Source organism: Panulirus ornatus, chromosome 66, assembly GCF_036320965.1.
Source record: "Panulirus ornatus isolate Po-2019 chromosome 66, ASM3632096v1, whole genome shotgun sequence".
Classification (NCBI taxonomy): domain Eukaryota; kingdom Metazoa; phylum Arthropoda; class Malacostraca; order Decapoda; family Palinuridae; genus Panulirus; species Panulirus ornatus.
Genome location: NC_092289.1, coordinates 23,720,814 through 23,743,532, shown reverse-complemented (window position 1 = coordinate 23,743,532; position 22,719 = coordinate 23,720,814). Strand labels below are relative to the sequence as shown.

The window sequence follows — 22,719 nt, the reverse complement described above, 5'->3', positions numbered from 1 at the left end:
TTGCCATTTCCCTTGTTAGCGAGGTAGCGTTAAGAACATAGGATTGAGCCTTAAAGGGAATGCCTTACTTGGCCCCCTTCCCTATTCCCTCTTTTGGAAAATTAGAAAATGTACATGTGTATATATGTATATGTCTGTGTATGTATACATATTCATATATGTATATGTATACATATTTATATGTGTATATGTTGATTTGTATATGTGCATATGTGGGCATTTATGTATATATATATATATATATGAATGGATGGGCCATTCTTTCTTTGTCTGTTTCCTGGCGCTACCTTGCAGATGTGATTAAGTTTGATAAATAAATGTATATAGATTGAACCAGGGCATGTAAAGCGTCTGGGGTAAACCATGGAAAGTTTTGTGGGGTCTGGATGTGGAAAGGGAGCTGTGGTTTCGGTGCATTACACGACAGCTAGAGACTGAGTGTGAATGAATGTGGCCTTTGTCGACTTTCCTGGTGCTACCTAGTGGGGAGAGGGGGGGGTGCTATTTCATGTGTGGTGGGGTGGCGACAGGAATGGATGAAGGCAGCAAGTATGAATATGTACATGTGTATATATGTATATGTCTGTGTATGTATGTATGCGTTGAAATGTATAGGTATGTATATGTGCGTGTGTGGGCATGTATGTATATACATGTGTATGTGGGTGGGTTGGGCCATTCTTTCATCTGTTTCCTTGCGCTACCTCACTAACGCAGGAGACAGCGACAAAGTATAATAAATAAATATATGTATTTACAGAGCTTCAGATTGGGGAAGAACTGTGGTTTCAGAAGTGGTAGAGGATCTGTGGATCAGATGTTTGCTTTGAAGAATGTATGTGAGAAATACTTAGAAAAACAAATGGATTTGTATGTAGCATTTATGGATCTGGTGAAGGCATATGATAGAGTTCACAGAGATGACCTGTGGAAGGTATTAAGAGCATATGGTGTGGGAGGTAAGTTGCTAGAAGCAGTGAAGAGTTTTTATCGAGGACGTAAGGCATGTATACGAGTAGGAAGAGAGGAAAGTGATTGGTTCTCAGTGAATGTTGGTTTCCGGCAGGGATGTGTGATGTCTCCATGGTTGTTTAATTTGTTTATGGATGGCGTTATTAGGGAGGTGAATGCAAGAGTTTTGGAGAGAGGGGCAAGTATGCAGTCGTTGTGGATGAGAGGGCTTGGGAAGTGAGTCAGTTGTTCGCTGATGATACGGCACTAGTGGCTGATTCAGGTGAGAAACTGCAGAAGTTGGAGACTGAGTTTGGTAAAGTGTGTGAAAGAAGAAAGCTGAGAGTAAATGTGAATAAGAGCAAGGTTATTAGGTTCAGTAGGGTTGAGGGACAAGTAAATTGGGAGGTAACTTTGAATGCAGAAAAACTGGAGGAAGTTAAGTGTTTTAGATATCTGGGAGTGGATTTAGCAGCAGATTTAACCATGGAAGCGGAAGTGAGTCACAGGGTGGGGAGGGGGCGAAGGTTCTGGGAGCGTTGAAGAATGTTTGGAAGGCGAGAATGTTATCTTGGAGAGCAAAAATGGGTATGTTTGAAGGAATAGTGGTTCCAACAATTTTATATGGTTGTGAGGCATGGGTTATGGATAGGGTTGTGTGGAGGAGGGTGTATGTGTTGGAAATGAGATGTTTGAGGACAATATGTGGTGTGAGGTGGTTTGATCGAGTAAGTAATGAAAGGGTAAGAAAGATGTGTGGTAATAAAAAGAGTGTGGTTGAGAGAGCAGAAGAGAGTGTATTGAAATGGTTTGGTCACATGGAGAAAATGAGAGAGGAAAGACTGACAAAGAGAATATATGTGTCAGGGGTGGAGGGAATGAGAAGTGGAAGACCAAATTGGAGGAGGAAGGATGGAGTGAAATAGATTTTGAGCAATTGGGGCCTGAACATACAAGGAGGGTGAAAGGTGTGCAAGGAATAGAGTGAATTGGCGATGTGGTATACTGGGGTCGACATGCTGTCATTGGATTGAACAAGGGCATGTGAAGCGTCTGGGGTAAACCAAAAGTTTTGTGGGGCCTGGATGTGGAAAGGGAGCTGTGGTTTCAGTGCATTACACATGACAGCTAGAGACTGAGTGTGAACGAATGTGGCCTTTGTTGTCTTTTCCTAGTGCTACCTTGTGCACACATGGGGGAGGGGGGTGCCATTTCATGTGTGGTTGGGAGGCTTGAGAAATGGATGAAGGCAGCATGTATGAATATGTTCATGTATGAGCGTTTATGTATATACACGTGTATGTGGGTGGGTTGGGCCGTTCTTTCCTCTGTTTCTTTGCGCTACCTTGCTAACGCGGGAGACCGACAAAGTATAATAGATAGAATAAAAATATATAATTGAATTCATGTCTGAAAATCATTCTTGATTATTACATTCCGTTGCATTTCAAGTTGTTCACTTTTCTTTCATTCCTACTCAATATTTATACAAATATTCTTAACTTCTGTTATTTCCATGATATACATAAGGATTTTTTTTTTTTTTTTTTGACCTTTCAATTTTAATTTTTCAGACAGCAGCATTCAGTTCAACCCCAGAAATAACTTTGAAGAACTTCTTTCCATCTTTTTTGCATCGATTGGACCCAAGTGTCTCTCTTCCCTTAAAAGTGGAGGTTAGTCTTTTGACATACGGATATTGAACTAGTTAAGTGAATTGTGCTTGTATGTAAATAGTTTCTATCTACAGTTTCCAGTTTAGAGCATCATGTATTGTAAGTCAATTTGGAAACTTTACTTTGCAAGATTATTTCATAATCTATTGTAATCATAGGTTAGGCAATGCAAATTTTGTCGTGTAAGGTCTGTTACTGAAATAATAGTGTAATTTTTATTTCACATGACTTCTTAACTCTTTAAGTGCTGTCATGGTATGAGATCTGGTGGTTAAGTAGAAAGCCATCATTATTAGTTCTATTTTTTCTCCACTTCCTGAATTTGTATTGCACAGTGGCACGATACTAGTTTTCCTACATTTTCAGCAGCACTGTTTCACCTATCAGAGCAGAGGTAGTCTTTTGTTACCCACAGTAAACCACCAGCTAACTCACCTGCACTGTGTAAACCAGTGGAATTATATGAGGTTTATATGATGGTAACTACCAGTTACATATATTTGGATATATCTATTCCCTGGGGATAGGGGAGAAAGAATACTTCCCACGTATTCCCTGCGTGTCGTAGAAGGCGACTAAAAGGGAAGGGAGCGGGGGGCTGGAAATCCTCCCCTCTCGTTTTTTTTTTTTTTTTTTTTTTTTTTTTTTTTTCCAAAAGAAGGAACAGAGGAGAGGTCCAGGTGAGGATATTCCCTCAAAGGCCTAGTCCTCTGTTCTTAACGCTACCTCGCTATCGTGGGAAATAGCGAATAGTATGAAAAAAAAAAAAAAAAAAAATCAGAAGAGCAGGCTCCAAGCAGAGAAGATGAAAATGGAAGTGGATCATAATACAATTATTAGTTGGGTTGTGCCTCTAATTGGCAGCAACTTGCCAAGATATAAAATTCTTGGTGTTGTGCCAAGGTTTAAACATCAACAATGTGCTGGGTTTAAATGGCTTAGGGTGTTTAAATGTTTTTTTTTCAGATGCCCATATGTTGATGATGCAGAGCCTGCATTCCTCCACTGCTTTTACATATGCAACATCTTTTCTGAGTTTCCATCTTGATGTGCCACACCAAGCATTATAAACTCAGATATCAATAGGATTTTTAAATGGGTCAGATGTAACCTTGTAAATTTAAAGCCTCTGAAACGTAATTTATTCTTTCTAAAACTCTTTTCAAATTTCCTATCTCCCTTGATAGCTCTATGACTTTACCATTCAGCCTTACATGGGATCACTACAATTGTATCTTGGAAGCTCAGCGTTACTCAGAAAACCAAGTTTGCCCTTGAAAAATTAGAAGTACTATCAAGGTTCTTAAAATTATCATTTGATCTGTTGCTGTAACTTTGATTGTAAAGGATTGTTTCATCCTTGTATAGAATATTATTTTTACGACTGTGGAGATCCGGAGTGTAAATACCATTTCAACACACCCTCTTCTGCTCTCTGAACCACACACTTTTTATTTCCACACATCTCTTACCCTTTCATTACTTACTCGAACAAACCACCTCACACCACATATTGTCCTCAAACATTTCATTTCCAACACATCCACCATCCTCCGTACAACCCTATCTATAACCCATGCCTTGCAACCATATAACATTGTTAGAACTACTATCCTTGAGAGATACCCATTTTTGCTCTCTTAGATAATGTTATCTCCTTCCACACATTCTTTATCTCTCCCAGAACCTTTGCCCCTTCCCCCACCTTTTGACTCACACTTCTATGGTTCCATCTGCTGCTAAGTACACTCCCAGATATCTAAAGCATATCACTTACTCCAAATTTTCTCCATTCAAACTTACATCTCAGTTAACTTGTCCCTCATCACTATAACATGTATAACATTTACTATTATTATATACTTTGTTGCTGTCTCCCAACCCACCCACACATACATGTATATACATACACGCTCACACACATATACATACCTATACATTTCAATGTATACTTACATATACATACATAGACATATACATATATTCACATGTACATATTCATACTTGCTGCCTTCATCCATTCCCATCCCCACCACACATGGACCCCCCCCCGTGTGCACGCGCAGGAGGTAGCACTAGGAAAAGACAATGAAGGCCTCATTCGCTCACACTCAAGTCTCTTGCTGTCATGTGAAATTCACCGAAACTACAGCTCTCTTTCCACATCTAGGCCCCACAAAACTTTCCATAATTTACCCCAGACGCTTCACATACCCTGGTTCAATCCAGTGACAGCACGTTGACCCCGGTACACCACATCATTCCGATTCACTCTATTCCTTGCACGCCTTTCATCCTCCTGTATGTTCAGGCCCCGATTGCTCAAAATCTTTTTCACTCCATCCTTCCACCTCCAATTTGGTCTCCCACTTCTTGTTCCCTCCACCTCTGACACATATATCCTCTTTGTCAACCTTTCCTCACTCATTCTCTCCATATATATGTTATATGTTATAAATATTATAATGTGTGTTTCTGCCCACCAGTTGCTGACATGTCTCGTTCAGTGCCTAACTCAGGACCCCCATTGCTGGAGTATATGGTCACAACTTTACCTCAAGCATTTGCCACAGTCATCAGTTCTACTGAATCATTTAGGTTTGTTAAACTTACAATTTTCTTTCATTTATTTCTCTTCCAGCAGCTTGTATATGAGTAATACAGGTTTGTAGATAATAATATGAAAAATGGTTATGTTTTGTACTTGCATCTGCAAAACCAGTTGCCATGTGTTACATATTGGAAGATAGGAAGAAAAAAAAGAGAGCTTTTTCTTCCAATGTGGTTCTTTTTTCTTAGATTTTATTGTTAAGTCTGTATTAGAAATATTTTGAAAATAATAATGTACAAAGCATGGAATACAGTAACAGTTTAATAAAATAGGAGGACAGATATGTCAAGAAGTATTTGAACTGGATCCCAGAAGTAAGACATTCAGCAGGATGTCCTAGAATGAGATGGATTAAGGGCATCCAGAGCCCACCTGAAAGAAGAGGGAAGATAGTGGAGAAAGATGTAGAAAATGGTGAGTACAAGGATGGGAACAAGAAGATTGATTAGAAGGCTGGTAACTCAAAAGAAAAATCCAGGAAAGAATTTAAAGGCAAGAGAAGTAATATATATCATTATGAACTGATAACCATAATGAAACAGAAATGATAAAAACTGAACTATAAACACTGATATTTTAGATATTTATAGGTGTAGAACCATCTTTTTGTGAAAACAGCCAAACTTTGGTGTTCTGCTCAGATGTTTTACTTTACCCATACACTAGTGCACATTTTTAGTACACTCACTCAAGCTTTGTAACAGTTGCTACTGACATTAACAGAAAAATTAATCCACTTTGGATGTTTATGGCAGTGATTGCATGTTTGCAAACATGACATGAATATGAATATTGAAATCTTCTTGGTATAATATGTCTATAGAGGCTTAGTAAGTATTAGAGAAAGGATAAAAATAGTTAGTTTTGCTTCATTAGTGGTTATTTGTCATCTATCTATTTATTTAATCTATATCACTGATGCCTGTTCCCACATGGAACTCCCTCATGGGGGTGGCCATGGCAATAGAGTCTGCATAACTAGCATACTCTCTATCTATATATCTGATGCCCGTTCTCTCCAGGAACTCCTATCAAAGAGTTATGAAGAATGAGCTGTATGAGTTAAGTGTTGTCAAGTGTTATGTATGAGAGGGAGATATTGTATGTTTGTGAACAGAATGCTAATAGTCCACATGTGGGTGAGGCAGGAAGAAAAGATTGCTATCTGGGTCAGAGGATTGCTGCTTAACAACCACTGAAGTGCTGGCAACTACACAGCCAGCATTAGCCCTCCCAGTACCCAGGTGGGTAGAACTGGTAATATACCTCCCTGGTTGTTGGCTACCTACAGCTACTACCAACTATTATATGAATTACTAAATATTTGTTATATCTGGTTTTTTTTTTTTTTTTTTTTTAACTATTCGCCATTTCCCGCGTTAGCGAGGTAGCGATATATTTATTTATTATACTTAATTGCTGTTTCCTGTGATAGCGAGTTAGTGCCAGGAAACAGACAAAGAATGGCCCATCCACTCATATACACGTATGTGTACATAAACGCCCACATATGCACTTTTTTTTCATACTATTCGCCGTTTCCCGTGCTAGCAAGGTAGCGTTAAGGACAGATTACTGAGACTTTTAAGAAATATCCTCACCTGCCCCCCTTCTCTGTTCCTTCTTTTGAAAGATTAAAAATGAGAGGGGAGGATTTCCAGTCCGCTGCTCCCTCCCCTTCTACAACACGCAGGGAATACATGGGAAGTATTCTTTCTCCCCTATCCCTAGGGATAACATATGCACATATACATACATATACATATCAACATATACATTATATATTTTTTTATGCTTTGTCACTGTCTCCCATGTTAGCGAGATTAGTGCAAGGAAACAGATGAGAGAATGGCCCAACCCACCCACATGCACATATATATATACATACACGCTGACACATGCACATTTATATACCTATACATTTCAACATATACATACCTACACATACACAGACATATACATATATACACATTTACATATTTATACTTGCTGCCTTTATTCATTCCTGTCGCCACCCTGCCACACATGAAATAGCATCCCCCCTTCCCCCTGCGAGGTAGTGCTCGAAAAAGGCAAAATGCTACATTCATTCACACTCAGTCTCTAGCTGTCATGTGTAATGCACCGAAACCACAGCTCCCTTTCCACATCCAGGCCCCACAAAACTTTCCATGGTTTACCCCTGATGCTTCATATGCCCTGATTCAATCCATTGACAGCACGTCGACCCCGGTATACCACATCATTCCAATTCACTCTATTCCTTGCACGGCTTTCACCCTCACGTACATATTCATACTTGCTTGCCTTCATCCATTCCTGTCACTACTCCACCACAGGAAACAGCATCATTACCCCCCCACTTCAGCGAGGTAGTGCCAGGAAAACAGACAAAAAGGCCACATTTGTTCACACTCGGTCTCTAGCTGTCATATGTAATGCACCAAAACCACAACTCCCTATCCACATCCAGGCCCCACAGATCTTTCCATGGTTTACCCCAGATGCTTCACATGCCTTTGTTCAGTCCATTGACAGCACGTCGACCCCGATATACCACATTGTTCCAATTCACTCATTCCTTTCAAATCCCGATAGCTCAAATCTTTTTCACTCCATCCTTCCACATCCAATTTGGTCTTCTGCTTCCCCTTGATCCCTCCACCTCTGACACATATCCTCTTTGTCAATCTTTCCTCACTCATTCTCTCCATATGTCTAAACCATTTCAACATGCCCTCTTCTGCTCTCTCAACCACACTCTTTTTATTTCCACACATCTCTCTTACCCTTTGATTACTCACTCGATCAAACCACCTCACACCACATATTGTTCTCAAACACTTAATTTCCAACACATCCACCCTCCTCCATACAACCCTATCTACAGCCTATGCCTCACAACCATATAACATTGTTGGAACTTTTTCTTTTTCTTTTTCATACTATTCACCATTTCCTGCATGAGCGAGGTAGCGTTAAGAACAGAGGACTATGCCTTAGAGGGAATATCCTCACCTGGCCCCCTTCTCCGTTCCTTTTTTTAGGGGGGGAAAAAAAAAAGAGGATATCCAGCCCCCTGCTCCCTTCCCTTTTACTCGCCTTCTACGACACGCAGGGAATACGTGGGAAGTATTCTTTCCCCCTATTATTCATTCAAACATACCCATAAACATACCCATTTTTGCTCTGAGACAACGTTCTCTCCTTCCATACATTCATCACTCCCAGAACCTTCACCCCCTCCCCCACCCTGTGACTCACTTCCACTAATTCCACTCCCAGATATCTAAAACACTTCTTTTCCTCCAATTTTTCTCCATTCAAATATTAATTATTAAAATTTATCTTTTTGTAACAGGTAAAGAATGGAAGATTCTGAGTCAGTCATTGCGAGTTCAGAGGAAAGAAGTGCGGCAGACAATACAAGGGTTTTTCGAAACCAACAAGCAGATGGCTCACAAGGCCCATACTGTAGTGGGAGCTATAGAAGCTACAGAGGCAACTAAGGTACATAAGTTTAAATGATTATTGTTACTGATTTGGTTTGAAGGGATAGTGCCTTAGATAATAAATGTTACAATTTGTCCCTTGGGACTTAAAAGTCATACAATATCCTACTGAGGTGTGTAAAATAATGGCACAGTTGTGAGGTATTGAGAGAAAGAAAGCCAATCCCATCAGTCACTTGCTTAACCTTGATTTGGGTAGACTTGTCGAATCATTTTTAGCACTTTTTCACCCATAAATTTTGCTATTTGATGATGAATGTAGAAAGAATAGGTATGTATATTTGCGTGTGGATGTGTATGTATATACATGTGTATGTGTGTGGGTTGGGCCATTCTTTCGTCTGTTTCCTTGCGCTACCTCACTAATGCGGGAGACAGCGACAAAGCAAAATAAATTTTTTTTTTTTTTTTTTTTTTTCGCTGTCTCCCGCGTTTGCGAGGTAGCGCAAGGAAACAGACGAAAGAAATGGCCCAACCACATCGATCCAATTCACTCTATTCCTTGCCCTCCTTTCACCCTCCTGCATGTTCAGGCCCCGATCACACAAAATCTTTTTCACTCCATCTTTCCACCTCCAATTTGGTCTCCCACTTCTCCTCGTTCCCTCCACCTCCGACACATATATCCTCTTGGTCAATCTTTCCTCACTCATTCTCTCCATGTGCCCAAACCATTTCAAAACACCCTCTTCTGCTCTCTCAACCACGCTCTTTTTATTTCCACACATCTCTCTTATCCTTACGTTACTTACTCGATCAAACCACCTCACACCACACATTGTCCTCAAACATCTCATTTCCAGCACATCCATCCTCCTGCGCACAACTCTATCCATAGCCCACGCCTCGCAACCATACAACATTGTTGGAACCACTATTCCTTCAAACATACCCATTTTTGCTTTCCGAGATAATGTTCTCAACTTCCACACATTCTTCAAGGCTCCCAGGATTTTCGCCCCCTCCCCCACCCTATGATCCACTTCCGCTTCCATGGTTCCATCCGCTGCCAGATCCACTCCCAGATATCTAAAACACTTTACTTCCTCCAGTTTTTCTCCATTCAAACTTACCTCCCAATTGACTTGACCCTCAACCCTACTGTACCTAATAACCTTGCTCTTATTCACATTTACTCTTAACTTTCTTCTTTCACACACTTTACCAAACTCAGTCATAATATATATAATTTTTTTTTTATTATTATACTTTGTCGCTGTCTCCCGCGTTTGCGAGGTAGCGCAAGGAAACAGATGAAAGAAATGCCCCCCCCCCCCATACACATGTATATGCATACGTCCACACACGCAAATATACATACCTACACAGCTTTCCATGGTTTACCCCAGACGCTTCACATGCCTTGATTCACTCCACTGACAGCACGTCAACCCCGGTATACCACATCGCTCCAATTCACTCTATTCCTTGCCCTCCTTTCACCCTCCTGCATGTTCAGGCCCCGATCACACAAAATCTTTTTCACTCCATCTTTCCACCTCCAATTTGGTCTCCCTCTTCTCCTCGTTCCCTCCACCTCCGACACATATATCCTCTTGGTCAATCTTTCCTCACTCATTCTCTCCATGTGCCCAAACCACTTCAAAACACCCTCTTCTGCTCTCTCAACCACGCTCTTTTTATTTCCAGACATCTCTCTTACCCTTACGTTACTCACTCGATCAAACCACCTCACACCACACATTGTCCTCAAACATCTCATTTCCAGCACATCCATCCTCCTGCGCACAACTCTATCCATAGCCCACGCCTCGCAACCATACAACATTGTTGGAACCACTATTCCTTCAAACATACCCATTTTTGCTTTCCGAGATAATGTTCTCGACTTCCACACATTCTTCAAGGCCCCCAGAATTTTCGCCCCCTCCCCCACCGTATGATCCACTTCCACTTCCATGGTTCCATCTGCTGCCAGATCCACTCCCAGATATCTAAAACACTTCACTTCCTCCAGTTTTTCTCCATTCAAACTCACCTCCCAATTGACTTGACCCTCAACCCTACTGTCCTAATAACCTTGCTCTTATTCACATTTACTCTTAACTTTCTTCTTCCACACACTTTTCCAAACTCAGTCACCAGCTTTTCTTTTTCTTTCATACTATTCGCACTTACATATATACACATGTACATAATTCATACTTGCTGCCTTTATTCATCCCCGTCGCCTCCCTGCCACACATGAAATAATAACGTGTATATATATTTTTGGGGATAGATGAAAAAAAAATTTACCAACCTCTCCTGTATGTCGTAGAAGGCAACTGGCTGGCAGTTGACATGCTCATAATCCTTTCTTTTAATATGGCATTCCAAAAGAAAGAATGGAGGAGGGAACCAAGTGAGGATGTTTCCTTCCTTAGCTGATAGCTTTTTGTGATATTCATATTAGTTTTGCATAGTAGTAAGAGAGCAAAAGGGGTACTTACAAGATGAGTGTATGATAATATGATTAAAGGGGTTGGTGGGAGAGGAAGACCACCTGTGACATTGAGAAATAGTTAAAGTTCTAAAGGGAGAGAAATCATAGAATAAGTAGAATTGTGTATGTGAGGGAGGCATGTAAGGTCAAGGTTAAGGAGAGACTCTTTTGCCGTGGCCACCCCCTTGATGGGAACTCCTGGAGGGAACAGGCATCAGAGATTTAGAAGGGAATAGAAAAATAGCATGTCTATCTATCTGTATCTTTGATGCTCAGTCCTGTTGGGAACTGCCTTAAGAGGGTGTCTATGGCAAAAGAGTCTCCATACTAGTGCCACTTCTTAGCCTTTAGTGCCTCACCTTTAACAGCCTACTGGCTGAGAACAACTATAGTGCAGTGTTTTCAGTCTGCTGACTGATGTTCCTACTTGCAACTTCTACCCAGTATTCCTACCTTATGTTCCAACCTACTACTCATACCTTATGCTCCCAGTTAATGCTCCTACCTACTACTACTACTGAATATCTTATGAATTACTTGTATATAATGCTTCTACCATTTTGCCAAATGGAAGAGCTAGTGGAAATTTCACTGCAGGCAAATCTAGAGTTATGAAGAATGAGTTGTCACTTAAATGTTATCAAGTGTTATCTGTGACAAGGAGAAATTGTATGTTTGTGGACAGAATGACAGCAGTTCACTTGTAGGTGATGCAGAAAGAAAAGACAGCTACCTGGGTCAAAGGAGTGCAACTTGACAACCATTGAAGTGTTGACTCACCACACAGCTATCACTAACTCTCCCAATACCCAAGTGGGTAGTACCAGTAACATACCACCCTGGTTGATGACTGCCTACCAAGTACTACCTCAAAAAATATTATGGTACTAGTTTTTTTTCAACAAATGGCTGTAAATGTGACCTGGTGATTGAGTTATTTTGGTAAAGATAGGGTGAAGAAGGATTGCAGTTGGAGTTAATCTTGACGTCATGGTTAGGCTTCCTCTACTTTGTAAGGTTTCATAGGTGACGCTGACTTACAAAGGGTACCTTAACCATAGAAGTTTCCACTTCCGATGGTGGGATAGATCAATACATAGTGTCGTGTTTACAGCTTGTATAAAAGATGTGATATTTCAGATTTGTGAATTGCATGATTTCTTTTTCTTGCAATTACTTTGTATTGGTTTTACTTGAACATTTGAAAAATAATGCATAGTAAAACCAAACATGGTTCATCATTGGATGGAAACAATCAGAATAATTTCTTCTCTATGCCTTTATCAAGACCCTCAAGTCAGCAGTCAAAACAATTGTGTATTGACCAGTCCCAAGAAATTCCATGCAGATTCTCATATGTTCGTGCATCAAACTCATATCATTGCTATGGAAGAAGCCCATTTAGGAAACCTTCTACAGATGGAAGTTTATACAGTAGCAAAGAAGATTTGTTAGAGTGTCCTTTGAGAAAAAAAAAGCTGAACACTAGATCTGCCCGTCAGAAATACAAAAGTGGCAACAGTAGCTCAGATGATTTGCTGAATGATGATTCAGATGTGACTGATGGACTGTTAAGTAGTGGGATACCAGAGACTGATGGCAGTGTATTCAGCAGTCAAGAAGATCTCCTTGAACCAAGAGTCAAATGCTCCTCTAATATATCCAGATTTATTCGCAGGTCAAGCTCAGGCAAAGGTAGTAGCATTAGTGTGATTTCAAGTAGTCATGGGAGCACCAATAAACATTCACAGGACATACAGGTTAAGGCAGAATTGTCAGAAAAAAGTGAATACTGTGAAAGGAAGTATTACTTTACTAACCCAAGTTTTACTGAATCTGAGAATGAGCATTATGAGAAATGGAGTAAAGCCCATCCAATCAGAGATGGTTTAAGGTCCCAGACATCATTACAACCATTATATATCACTGAATCCCTCAGTAAATTATCTCAGGCAGGTTCACAATCTGTTACAATTGGCAGTTTATTACCAGTGAGGGATGAAGTCAAGAATGCAGCTTTAAAAACAGTATGCAAGTTGGTGGATCACCTTGGTAATTTGCAAGACCAGGTGAGAATAATTGAAGGGAAGTATAACCACCTAAAGGACACGGTATGTGGCCTGGAATATGATCAGTATGTGCTTGATGCAAAACTCACAGATTTAGAGAAACGGTTCAGGCACTCTTACAACTTTAATCCTGGTGACTGTAGCTGCCCTCAAATGTATACAAACTGCAATGTAAAGGATCAGGAAACTGGGTCATGTTCACTTGGCAAAACATTGTTAGAAAATGCATCACAACTAGAAATATCATCTGACATTTCATATGAAAAAGAAGGCCTTTCTGCTAAAGGCAGTATCACAGAATTATCTTCCTCAGAAGATTTTTGCAGTTCCCAACAACAGGTTTCAGAAGAAAACCTTGTAAGTAAAAAGGAATTGATTTTTTTTCTCATTTGCTTGAAGAGTAGTCATAATTAACATGTCAAGAGTAGTCATAATTAACATGTCAAACGAGTCTCCACTTATCCCTGTCCTTACATACCTCCCATTCTCACATTAATTACTTGAAAAACAATATGATGAAATATTTTGTTTGTTATATATTTACTTCAGGAGTGGGGGCTGGCAATCCTCCCCTCTTTTATTACTTTCCAAAAGAAGGGATGCACAAAGAAGCCAAATGAGGATTTTTTTTTCTTCTTTTAAGGATCAGTCATGTTTCTGTTGCTACCTCACTCATGCAGGAAATAGTGAGCATGTGTGAGAAAAAGAAATGTATTTATTTCTTGTGGAATGGGTTGGTTTAGTGTTGTCTTTGGCATGAGGAAGTTAGCCAATAGTGATGAATCCTAATTCTTATATTTATCTGCACTTCCCGGACAACAAAGGCCACATTCGTTCACACACAGTCTCTAGCTGTCATGTATAATGCACAGAAACCACAGCTCCCTTTCCACGTCCAGGCCCCACAAAACTTTCCATGGATTACCCCAGATGCATCACATGCCCTGGTTCAATCCATTGACAGCACATCGACCCCAGTATATCACATCATTCCAATTCACTCTATTCCTTGCACCCTTTCACATCCAATTTGGGTCTTCTGCTTCCCCTTGATCCTCCACCTCTGACACATATCCTCTTTGTCAATCTTTCCTCACTCATTCTCTCCATATGTCTAAACCATTTCAACATGCCCTCTTCTGCTCTCTCAACCACACTCTTTTTATTTCCACACATCTCTCTTACCCTTTGATTACTCACTCGATCAAACCACCTCACACCACACATTGTCCTCAAACATCTCATTTCCAGCACATCCATCCTCCTGCGCACAACTCTATCCATAGCCCACGCCTCGCAACCATACAACATTGTTGGAACTTTTTCTTTTTCTTTTCATACTATTCACCATTTCCTGCATGAGCGAGGAGCGTTACGAACAAGGACTATGCCTTAGAGGGAATATCCTCACCTGGCCCCCTTCTCCGTTCCTTTTTTTTTAGGGGGGGGAAAAAAAAAAGAGGATATCCAGCCCCCTGCTCCCTTCCCTTTTACTCGCCTTCTACGACAACACACGCAGGGAATACGTGGGAAGTATTCTTTCCCCCTATTATTCATTCAAACATACCCCATAACATACCCATTTTTGCTCTGAGACAACGTTCTCTCCTTCCATACATTCATCACTTACCCAAACCATTCACCCACCTCCCCCCCACCCCCCCCCCCCCCCCCCCCCCCCCCCACCCCCCCCCCCCCCCACCCCCCCCCCCCCCCCACCCCCCCCCCCCCCCCCCCCCCCCCCCCCCCACCCCCCCCCCCCCCACCCCCCCCCCCCCCCCACCCCCCCCCCCCCCCCCCCCCACCCCCCCCCCCCCCCACCCCCCCCCCCCCCCCCCCCCCCACCCCCCCCCCCCCCCCCCCACCCCCCCCCCCCCCCCCCCCCCCCCACCCCCCCCCCCCCCCCACCCCCCCCCCCCCCCCCCACCCCCCCCCCCCCCACCCCCCCCCCCCCCCCCACCCCCCCCCCCCCCCCCCACCCCCCCCCCCCCCCACCCCCCCCCCCCCACCCCCCCCCCCCCCCCCCCCACCCCCCCCCCCCCACCCCCCCCCCCCCCCCCACCCCCCCCCCCCCACCCCCCCCCCCCCCCCCCCCCCCCACCCCCCCCCCCCCCCCCACCCCCCCCCCCCCCCCCACCCCCCCCCCCCCCCCCCCCCCCCACCCCCCCCCCCCCCCCCCCCACCCCCCCCCCCCCCCCCCCACCCCCCCCCCCCCACCCCCCCCCCCCCCCCCACCCCCCCCCCCCCCCCCACCCCCCCCCCCCCCACCCCCCCCCCCCCCCACCCCCCCCCCCCCCCCCCCACCCCCCCCCCCCCCCACCCCCCCCCCCCCCCCACCCCCCCCCCCCCCCCCACCCCCCCCCCCCCCCACCCCCCCCCCCCCCCACCCCCCCCCCCCCCCCCCCCCCCCCCCCCCCCCCCACCCCCCCCCCCCCCCCACCCCCCCCCCCCCCCACCCCCCCCCCCCCCCACCCCCCCCCCCCCCCCCACCCCCCCCCCCCCCCCACCCCCCCCCCCCCCATACACATGTATATGCATACGTCCACACACGCAAATATACATACCTACACATACACAGACATATACATATATTCACATGTACATATTCATACTTGCTTGCCTTTATTCATCCCCGTCGCCTCCCTGCCACACATGAAATAATAACGTGTATATATATTTTTGGGGATAGATGAAAAAAAAATTTACCAACCTCTCCTGTATGTCGTAGAAGGCAACTGGCTGGCAGTTGACATGCTCATAATCCTTTCTTTTAATATGGCATTCCAAAAGAAAGAATGGAGGAGGGAACCAAGTGAGGATGTTTCCTTCCTTAGCTGATAGCTTTTTGTGATATTCATATTAGTTTTGCATAGTAGTAAGAGAGCAAAAGGGGTACTTACAAGATGAGTGTATGATAATATGATTAAAGGGGTTGGTGGGAGAGGAAAGACCACCTGTGACATTGAGAAATAGTTAAAGTTCTAAAGGAGAGAAATCATAGAATAAGTAGAATTGTGTATGTGAGGGAGGCATGTAAGGTCAAGGTTAAGGAGAGACTCTTTTGCCGTGGCCACCCCCTTGATGGGAAAACTCCATGGAGGGAGAACAGGCATCAGAGATTTAGAAGGGAATAGAAAAATAGCATGTCTATCTATCTGTATCTTTGATGCTCAGTCCTGTTGGGAACTGCCTTAAGAGGGTGTCTATGGCAAAAGAGTCTCCATACTAGTGCCACTTCTTAGCCTTTAGTGCCTCACCTTTAACAGCCTACTGGCTGAGAACAACTATAGTGCAGTGTTTTCAGTCTGCTGACTGATGTTCCTACTTGCAACTTCTACCCAGTATTCCTACCTTATGTTCCAACCTACTACTCATACCTTATGCTCCCAGTTAATGCTCCTACTACTACTACTGAATATCTTATGAATTACTTGTATATAATGCTTCTACCATTTGCCAAATGGAAGAGCTAGTGGAAATTTCACTGCAGGCAAATCTAGAGTTATGAAGAATGAGCTGTATGAGTTAAGTGTTGTCAAGTGTTATGTATGAGAGGGAGATATTGTATGTTTGTGAACAGAATGCTAATAGTCCACATGTGGGTGAGGCAGGAAGAAAAGATTGCTATCTGGGTCAGAGGATTGCTGCTTAACAACCACTGAAGTGCTGGCAACTACACAGCCAGCATTAGCCCTCCCAGTACCCAGGTGGTAGAACTGGTAATATACCTCCCTGGTTGTTGGCTACCTACAGCTACTACCAACTATTATATGAATTACTAAATATTTGTTATATCTGGTTTTTTTTTTTTTTTAACTATTCGCCATTTCCCGCGTTAGCGAGGTAGCGATATAATTTTTTTTTTATTATTATACTTTGTCGCTGTCTCCCGCGTTTGCGAGGTAGCGCAAGGAAACAGATGAAAGAAATGCCCCCCCCCCCCATACACATGTATATGCATACGTCCACACACGCAAATATACATACCTACACAGCTTTCCATGGTTTACCCCAGACGCTTCACATGCCTTGATTCACTCCACTGACAGCACGTCAACCCCGGTATACCACATCGCTCCAATTCACTCTATTCCTTGCCCTCCTTTCACCCTCCTGCATGTTCAGGCCCCGATCACACAAAATCTTTTTCACTCCATCTTTCCACCTCCAATTTGGTCTCCCTCTTCTCCTCGTTCCCTCCACCTCCGACACATATATCCTCTTGGTCAATCTTTCCTCACTCATTCTCTCCATGTGCCCAAACCACTTCAAAACACCCTCTTCTGCTCTCTCAACCACGCTCTTTTTATTTCCAGACATCTCTCTTACCCTTACGTTACTCACTCGATCAAACCACCTCACACCACACATTGTCCTCAAACATCTCATTTCCAGCACATCCATCCTCCTGCGCACAACTCTATCCATAGCCCACGCCTCGCAACCATACAACATTGTTGGAACCACTATTCCTTCAAACATACCCATTTTTGCTTTCCGAGATAATGTTCTCGACTTCCACACATTCTTCAAGGCCCCCAGAATTTTCGCCCCCCTCCCCCACCCTATGATCCACTTCCACTTCCATGGTTCCATCTGCTGCCAGATCCACTCCCAGATATCTAAAACACTTCACTTCCTCCAGTTTTTCTCCATTCAAACTCACCTCCCAATTGACTTGACCCTCAACCCTACTGTCCTAATAACCTTGCTCTTATTCACATTTACTCTTAACTTTCTTCTTCCACACACTTTTCCAAACTCAGTCACCAGCTTTTCTTTTTCTTTCATACTATTCGCACTTACATATATACACATGTACATAATTCATACTTGCTGCCTTTATTCATCCCCGTCGCCTCCCTGCCACACATGAAATAATAACGTGTATATATATTTTTGGGGATAGATGAAAAAAAAATTTACCAACCTCTCCTGTATGTCGTAGAAGGCAACTGGCTGGCAGTTGACATGCTCATAATCCTTTCTTTTAATATGGCATTCCAAAAGAAAGAATGGAGGAGGGAACCAAGTGAGGATGTTTCCTTCCTTAGCTGATAGCTTTTTGTGATATTCATATTAGTTTTGCATAGTAGTAAGAGAGCAAAAGGGGGTACTTACAAGATGAGTGTATGATAATATGATTAAAGGGGTTGGTGGGAGAGGAAGACCACCTGTGACATTGAGAAATAGTTAAAGTTCTAAAGGGAGAGAAATCATAGAATAAGTAGAATTGTGTATGTGAGGGAGGCATGTAAGGTCAAGGTTAAGGAGAGACTCTTTTGCCGTGGCCACCCCCTTGATGGGAACTCCTGGAGGGAACAGGCATCAGAGATTTAGAAGGGAATAGAAAAATAGCATGTCTATCTATCTGTATCTTTGATGCTCAGTCCTGTTGGGAACTCCCTTAAGAGGGTGTCTATGGCAAAAGAGTCTCCATACTAGTGCCACTTCTTAGCCTTTAGTGCCTCACCTTTAACAGCCTACTGGCTGAGAACAACTATAGTGCAGTGTTTTCAGTCTGCTGACTGATGTTCCTACTTGCAACTTCTACCCAGTATTCCTACCTTATGTTCCAACCTACTACTCATACCTTATGCTCCCAGTTAATGCTCCTACCTACTACTACTACTGAATATCTTATGAATTACTTGTATATAATGCTTCTACCATTTTGCCAAATGGAAGAGCTAGTGGAAATTTCACTGCAGGCAAATCTAGAGTTATGAAGAATGAGTTGTCACTTAAATGTTATCAAGTGTTATCTGTGACAAGGAGAAATTGTATGTTTGTGGACAGAATGACAGCAGTTCACTTGTAGGTGATGCAGAAAGAAAAGACAGCTACCTGGGTCAAAGGAGTGCAACTTGACAACCATTGAAGTGTTGACTCACCACACAGCTATCACTAACTCTCCCAATACCCAAGTGGGTAGTACCAGTAACATACCACCCTGGTTGATGACTGCCTACCAAGTACTACCTCAAAAAATATTATGGTACTAGTTTTTTTTCAACAAATGGCTGTAAATGTGACCTGGTGATTGAGTTATTTTGGTAAAGATAGGGTGAAGAAGGATTGCAGTTGGAGTTAATCTTGACGTCATGGTTAGGCTTCCTCTACTTTGTAAGGTTTCATAGGTGACGCTGACTTACAAAGGGTACCTTAACCATAGAAGTTTCCACTTCCGATGGTGGGATAGATCAATACATAGTGTCGTGTTTACAGCTTGTATAAAAGATGTGATATTTCAGATTTGTGAATTGCATGATTTCTTTTTCTTGCAATTACTTTGTATTGGTTTTACTTGAACATTTGAAAAATAATGCATAGTAAAACCAAACATGGTTCATCATTGGATGGAAACAATCAGAATAATTTCTTCTCTATGCCTTTATCAAGACCCTCAAGTCAGCAGTCAAAACAATTGTGTATTGACCAGTCCCAAGAAATTCCATGCAGATTCTCATATGTTCGTGCATCAAACTCATATCATTGCTATGGAAGAAGCCCATTTAGGAAACCTTCTACAGATGGAAGTTTATACAGTAGCAAAGAAGATTTGTTAGAGTGTCCTTTGAGAAAAAAAAAGCTGAACACTAGATCTGCCCGTCAGAAATACAAAAGTGGCAACAGTAGCTCAGATGATTTGCTGAATGATGATTCAGATGTGACTGATGGACTGTTAAGTAGTGGGATACCAGAGACTGATGGCAGTGTATTCAGCAGTCAAGAAGATCTCCTTGAACCAAGAGTCAAATGCTCCCCTAATATATCCAGATTTATTCGCAGGTCAAGCTCAGGCAAAGGTAGTAGCATTAGTGTGATTTCAAGTAGTCATGGGAGCACCAATAAACATTCACAGGACATACAGGTTAAGGCAGAATTGTCAGAAAAAAGTGAATACTGTGAAAGGAAGTATTACTTTACTAACCCAAGTTTTACTGAATCTGAGAATGAGCATTATGAGAAATGGAGTAAAGCCCATCCAATCAGAGATGGTTTAAGGTCCCAGACATCATTACAACCATTATATATCACTGAATCCCTCAGTAAATTATCTCAGGCAGGTTCACAATCTGTTACAATTGGCAGTTTATTACCAGTGAGGGATGAAGTCAAGAATGCAGCTTTAAAAACAGTATGCAAGTTGGTGGATCACCTTGGTAATTTGCAAGACCAGGTGAGAATAATTGAAGGGAAGTATAACCACCTAAAGGACACGGTATGTGGCCTGGAATATGATCAGTATGTGCTTGATGCAAAACTCACAGATTTAGAGAAACGGTTCAGGCACTCTTACAACTTTAATCCTGGTGACTGTAGCTGCCCTCAAATGTATACAAACTGCAATGTAAAGGATCAGGAAACTGGGTCATGTTCACGTGGCAAAACATTGTTAGAAAATGCATCACAACTAGAAATATCATCTGACATTTCATATGAAAAAAAAGGCCTTTCTGCTAAAGGCAGTATCACAGAATTATCTTCCTCAGAAGATTTTTGCAGTTCCCAACAACAGGTTTCAGAAGAAAACCTTGTAAGTAAAAAGGAATTGATTTTTTTTCTCATTTGCTTGAACGAGTCTCCACTTATCCCTGTCCTTACATACCTCCCATTCTCACATTAATTACTTGAAAAACAATATGATGAAATATTTTGTTTGTTATATATTTACTTCAGGAGTGGGGGCTGGCAATCCTCCCCTCTTTTATTACTTTCCAAAAGAAGGGATGCACAAAGAAGCCAAATGAGGATTTTTTTTTCTTCTTTTAAGGATCAGTCATGTTTCTGTTGCTACCTCACTCATGCAGGAAATAGTGAGCATGTGTGAGAAAAAGAAATGTATTTATTTCTTGTGGAATGGGTTGGTTTAGTGTTGTCTTTGGCATGAGGAAGTTAGCCAATAGTGATGAATCCTAATTCTTATATTTATCTGCACTTCCCGGACAACAAAGGCCACATTCGTTCACACACAGTCTCTAGCTGTCATGTATAATGCACAGAAACCACAGCTCCCTTTTCACGTCCAGGCCCCACAAAACTTTCCATGGATTACCCCAGATGCATCACATGCCCTGGTTCAATCCATTGACAGCACATCGACCCCAGTATATCACATCATTCCAATTCACTCTATTCCTTGCACACCTTTCACTCTCCTGCATGTTCAGGCCCTGATTGCTCAAAATCTTTTTCACTCCATCCTTCCACCTACAATTTGGTCTCCCACTGCTCGTTTCCTCCACCTCTGACACATATATCCTCTTTGTCAATGTTTCCTCATTCAATCTCGCCATGTGACCAAACCATTTCAATACACCCTCTTCTGCTTTCTTAACCACACTCTTTTTATTACCACACATCTCTCTTACCGTTTCATTACTTACTCGATCAAACCAATTTTACACCACATATTGTCCTCAAATGTCTTATTTCCAACACATCCACCCCCCTCCGCACAACCCTATCTAAAGCTCACGCCTTGCAACCATATAACATTGTTGGAACCACTATTCCTTCAAACATACCCATTTTTGCTTTCAGAGATAATGTTCTTGCCTTCCACACATTCTTCAATGCTCCCAGAACTTTCGCCCCCTCCCCTATCCTGTGACTCACTTCCTTTTCTATGGTTTCATCTGCTGCCAAATCCACTCCCAGATATCTAAAACACTTCACTTTCTCCAGTTTTTCTCTATTCAAACCTACCTCCCAATTGACTTGTCCCTCAACCCTACTGTACCTAATAACCTTGCTCTTATTCACATTTACTCTCAGCTTTCTTCTTTCACACACTTTACCAAACTTGAAATGGTTTGGTCACATGGAGAGAATTAGTAAGGAAAGATTGACAAAGAGGATATATATGTCAGAGGTAGAGGGAACAAGAAGTGGGAGGCCAAATTGGAGGTGGAAGGATGGAGTGAAAAAGATTTTGAGCGATTAGGGTATGAACATACAGGAGGGCAAAAGGTGTGCAAGGAATAGAATTAATTGGAACGATGTGGTATACCGGGGTCGACCTGCTGTCAATGGACTGAACCAGGGCATGTGAAGCATCTGTGGTAAACTATGGAAAGTTTTATGGGGCCTTGATGTGGAAAGGGAGCTGTGGTTTCTGTGCATTACACATGACAACTAGAGACTGAGTGTGGACAAATGTGGCCTTTGTTGTCCTTTCCCTAGCGCTACCTCACACATACGTGGGGGGAGGGGAGTATTTCATGTGTAGTAGGGTGGCGGCGGGAATGGATGAAAGCAGAATGTATTAAATATGTGCATGTGGATATATGTATATGTCTCGCCATGTGACCAAGCCATTTCAAAACACCCTCTTATTATAATCAGTGACTGATTTATAATATATTCATTACAGAAAAATTAAAGTTTGTAAAAATATTAAAGAATGCCAGTCAGTAGCAGTGTTGTCATACTTAGGCAAATGCTGGCA

At 42.6% G+C, this 22,719-nt stretch overlaps 1 protein-coding gene across 3 annotated transcripts in view; it reads left to right on the top strand.

The window, feature by feature from the left end:
- Positions 1–22,719, top strand: part of LOC139746748 (transmembrane protein 214-B-like) — a 51,197-nt gene that overhangs the window by 8,314 nt on the left and 20,164 nt on the right. For all 3 annotated transcript variants that reach the window (XM_071658252.1, XM_071658253.1, XM_071658251.1), the window contains exons 7-9: positions 2,526–2,627; positions 5,114–5,225; positions 8,600–8,748. In XM_071658252.1, the coding sequence (XP_071514353.1) occupies positions 2,526–2,627; positions 5,114–5,225; positions 8,600–8,748 (363 nt within the window). The remainder of the gene's footprint in view (positions 1–2,525; positions 2,628–5,113; positions 5,226–8,599; positions 8,749–22,719) is intronic.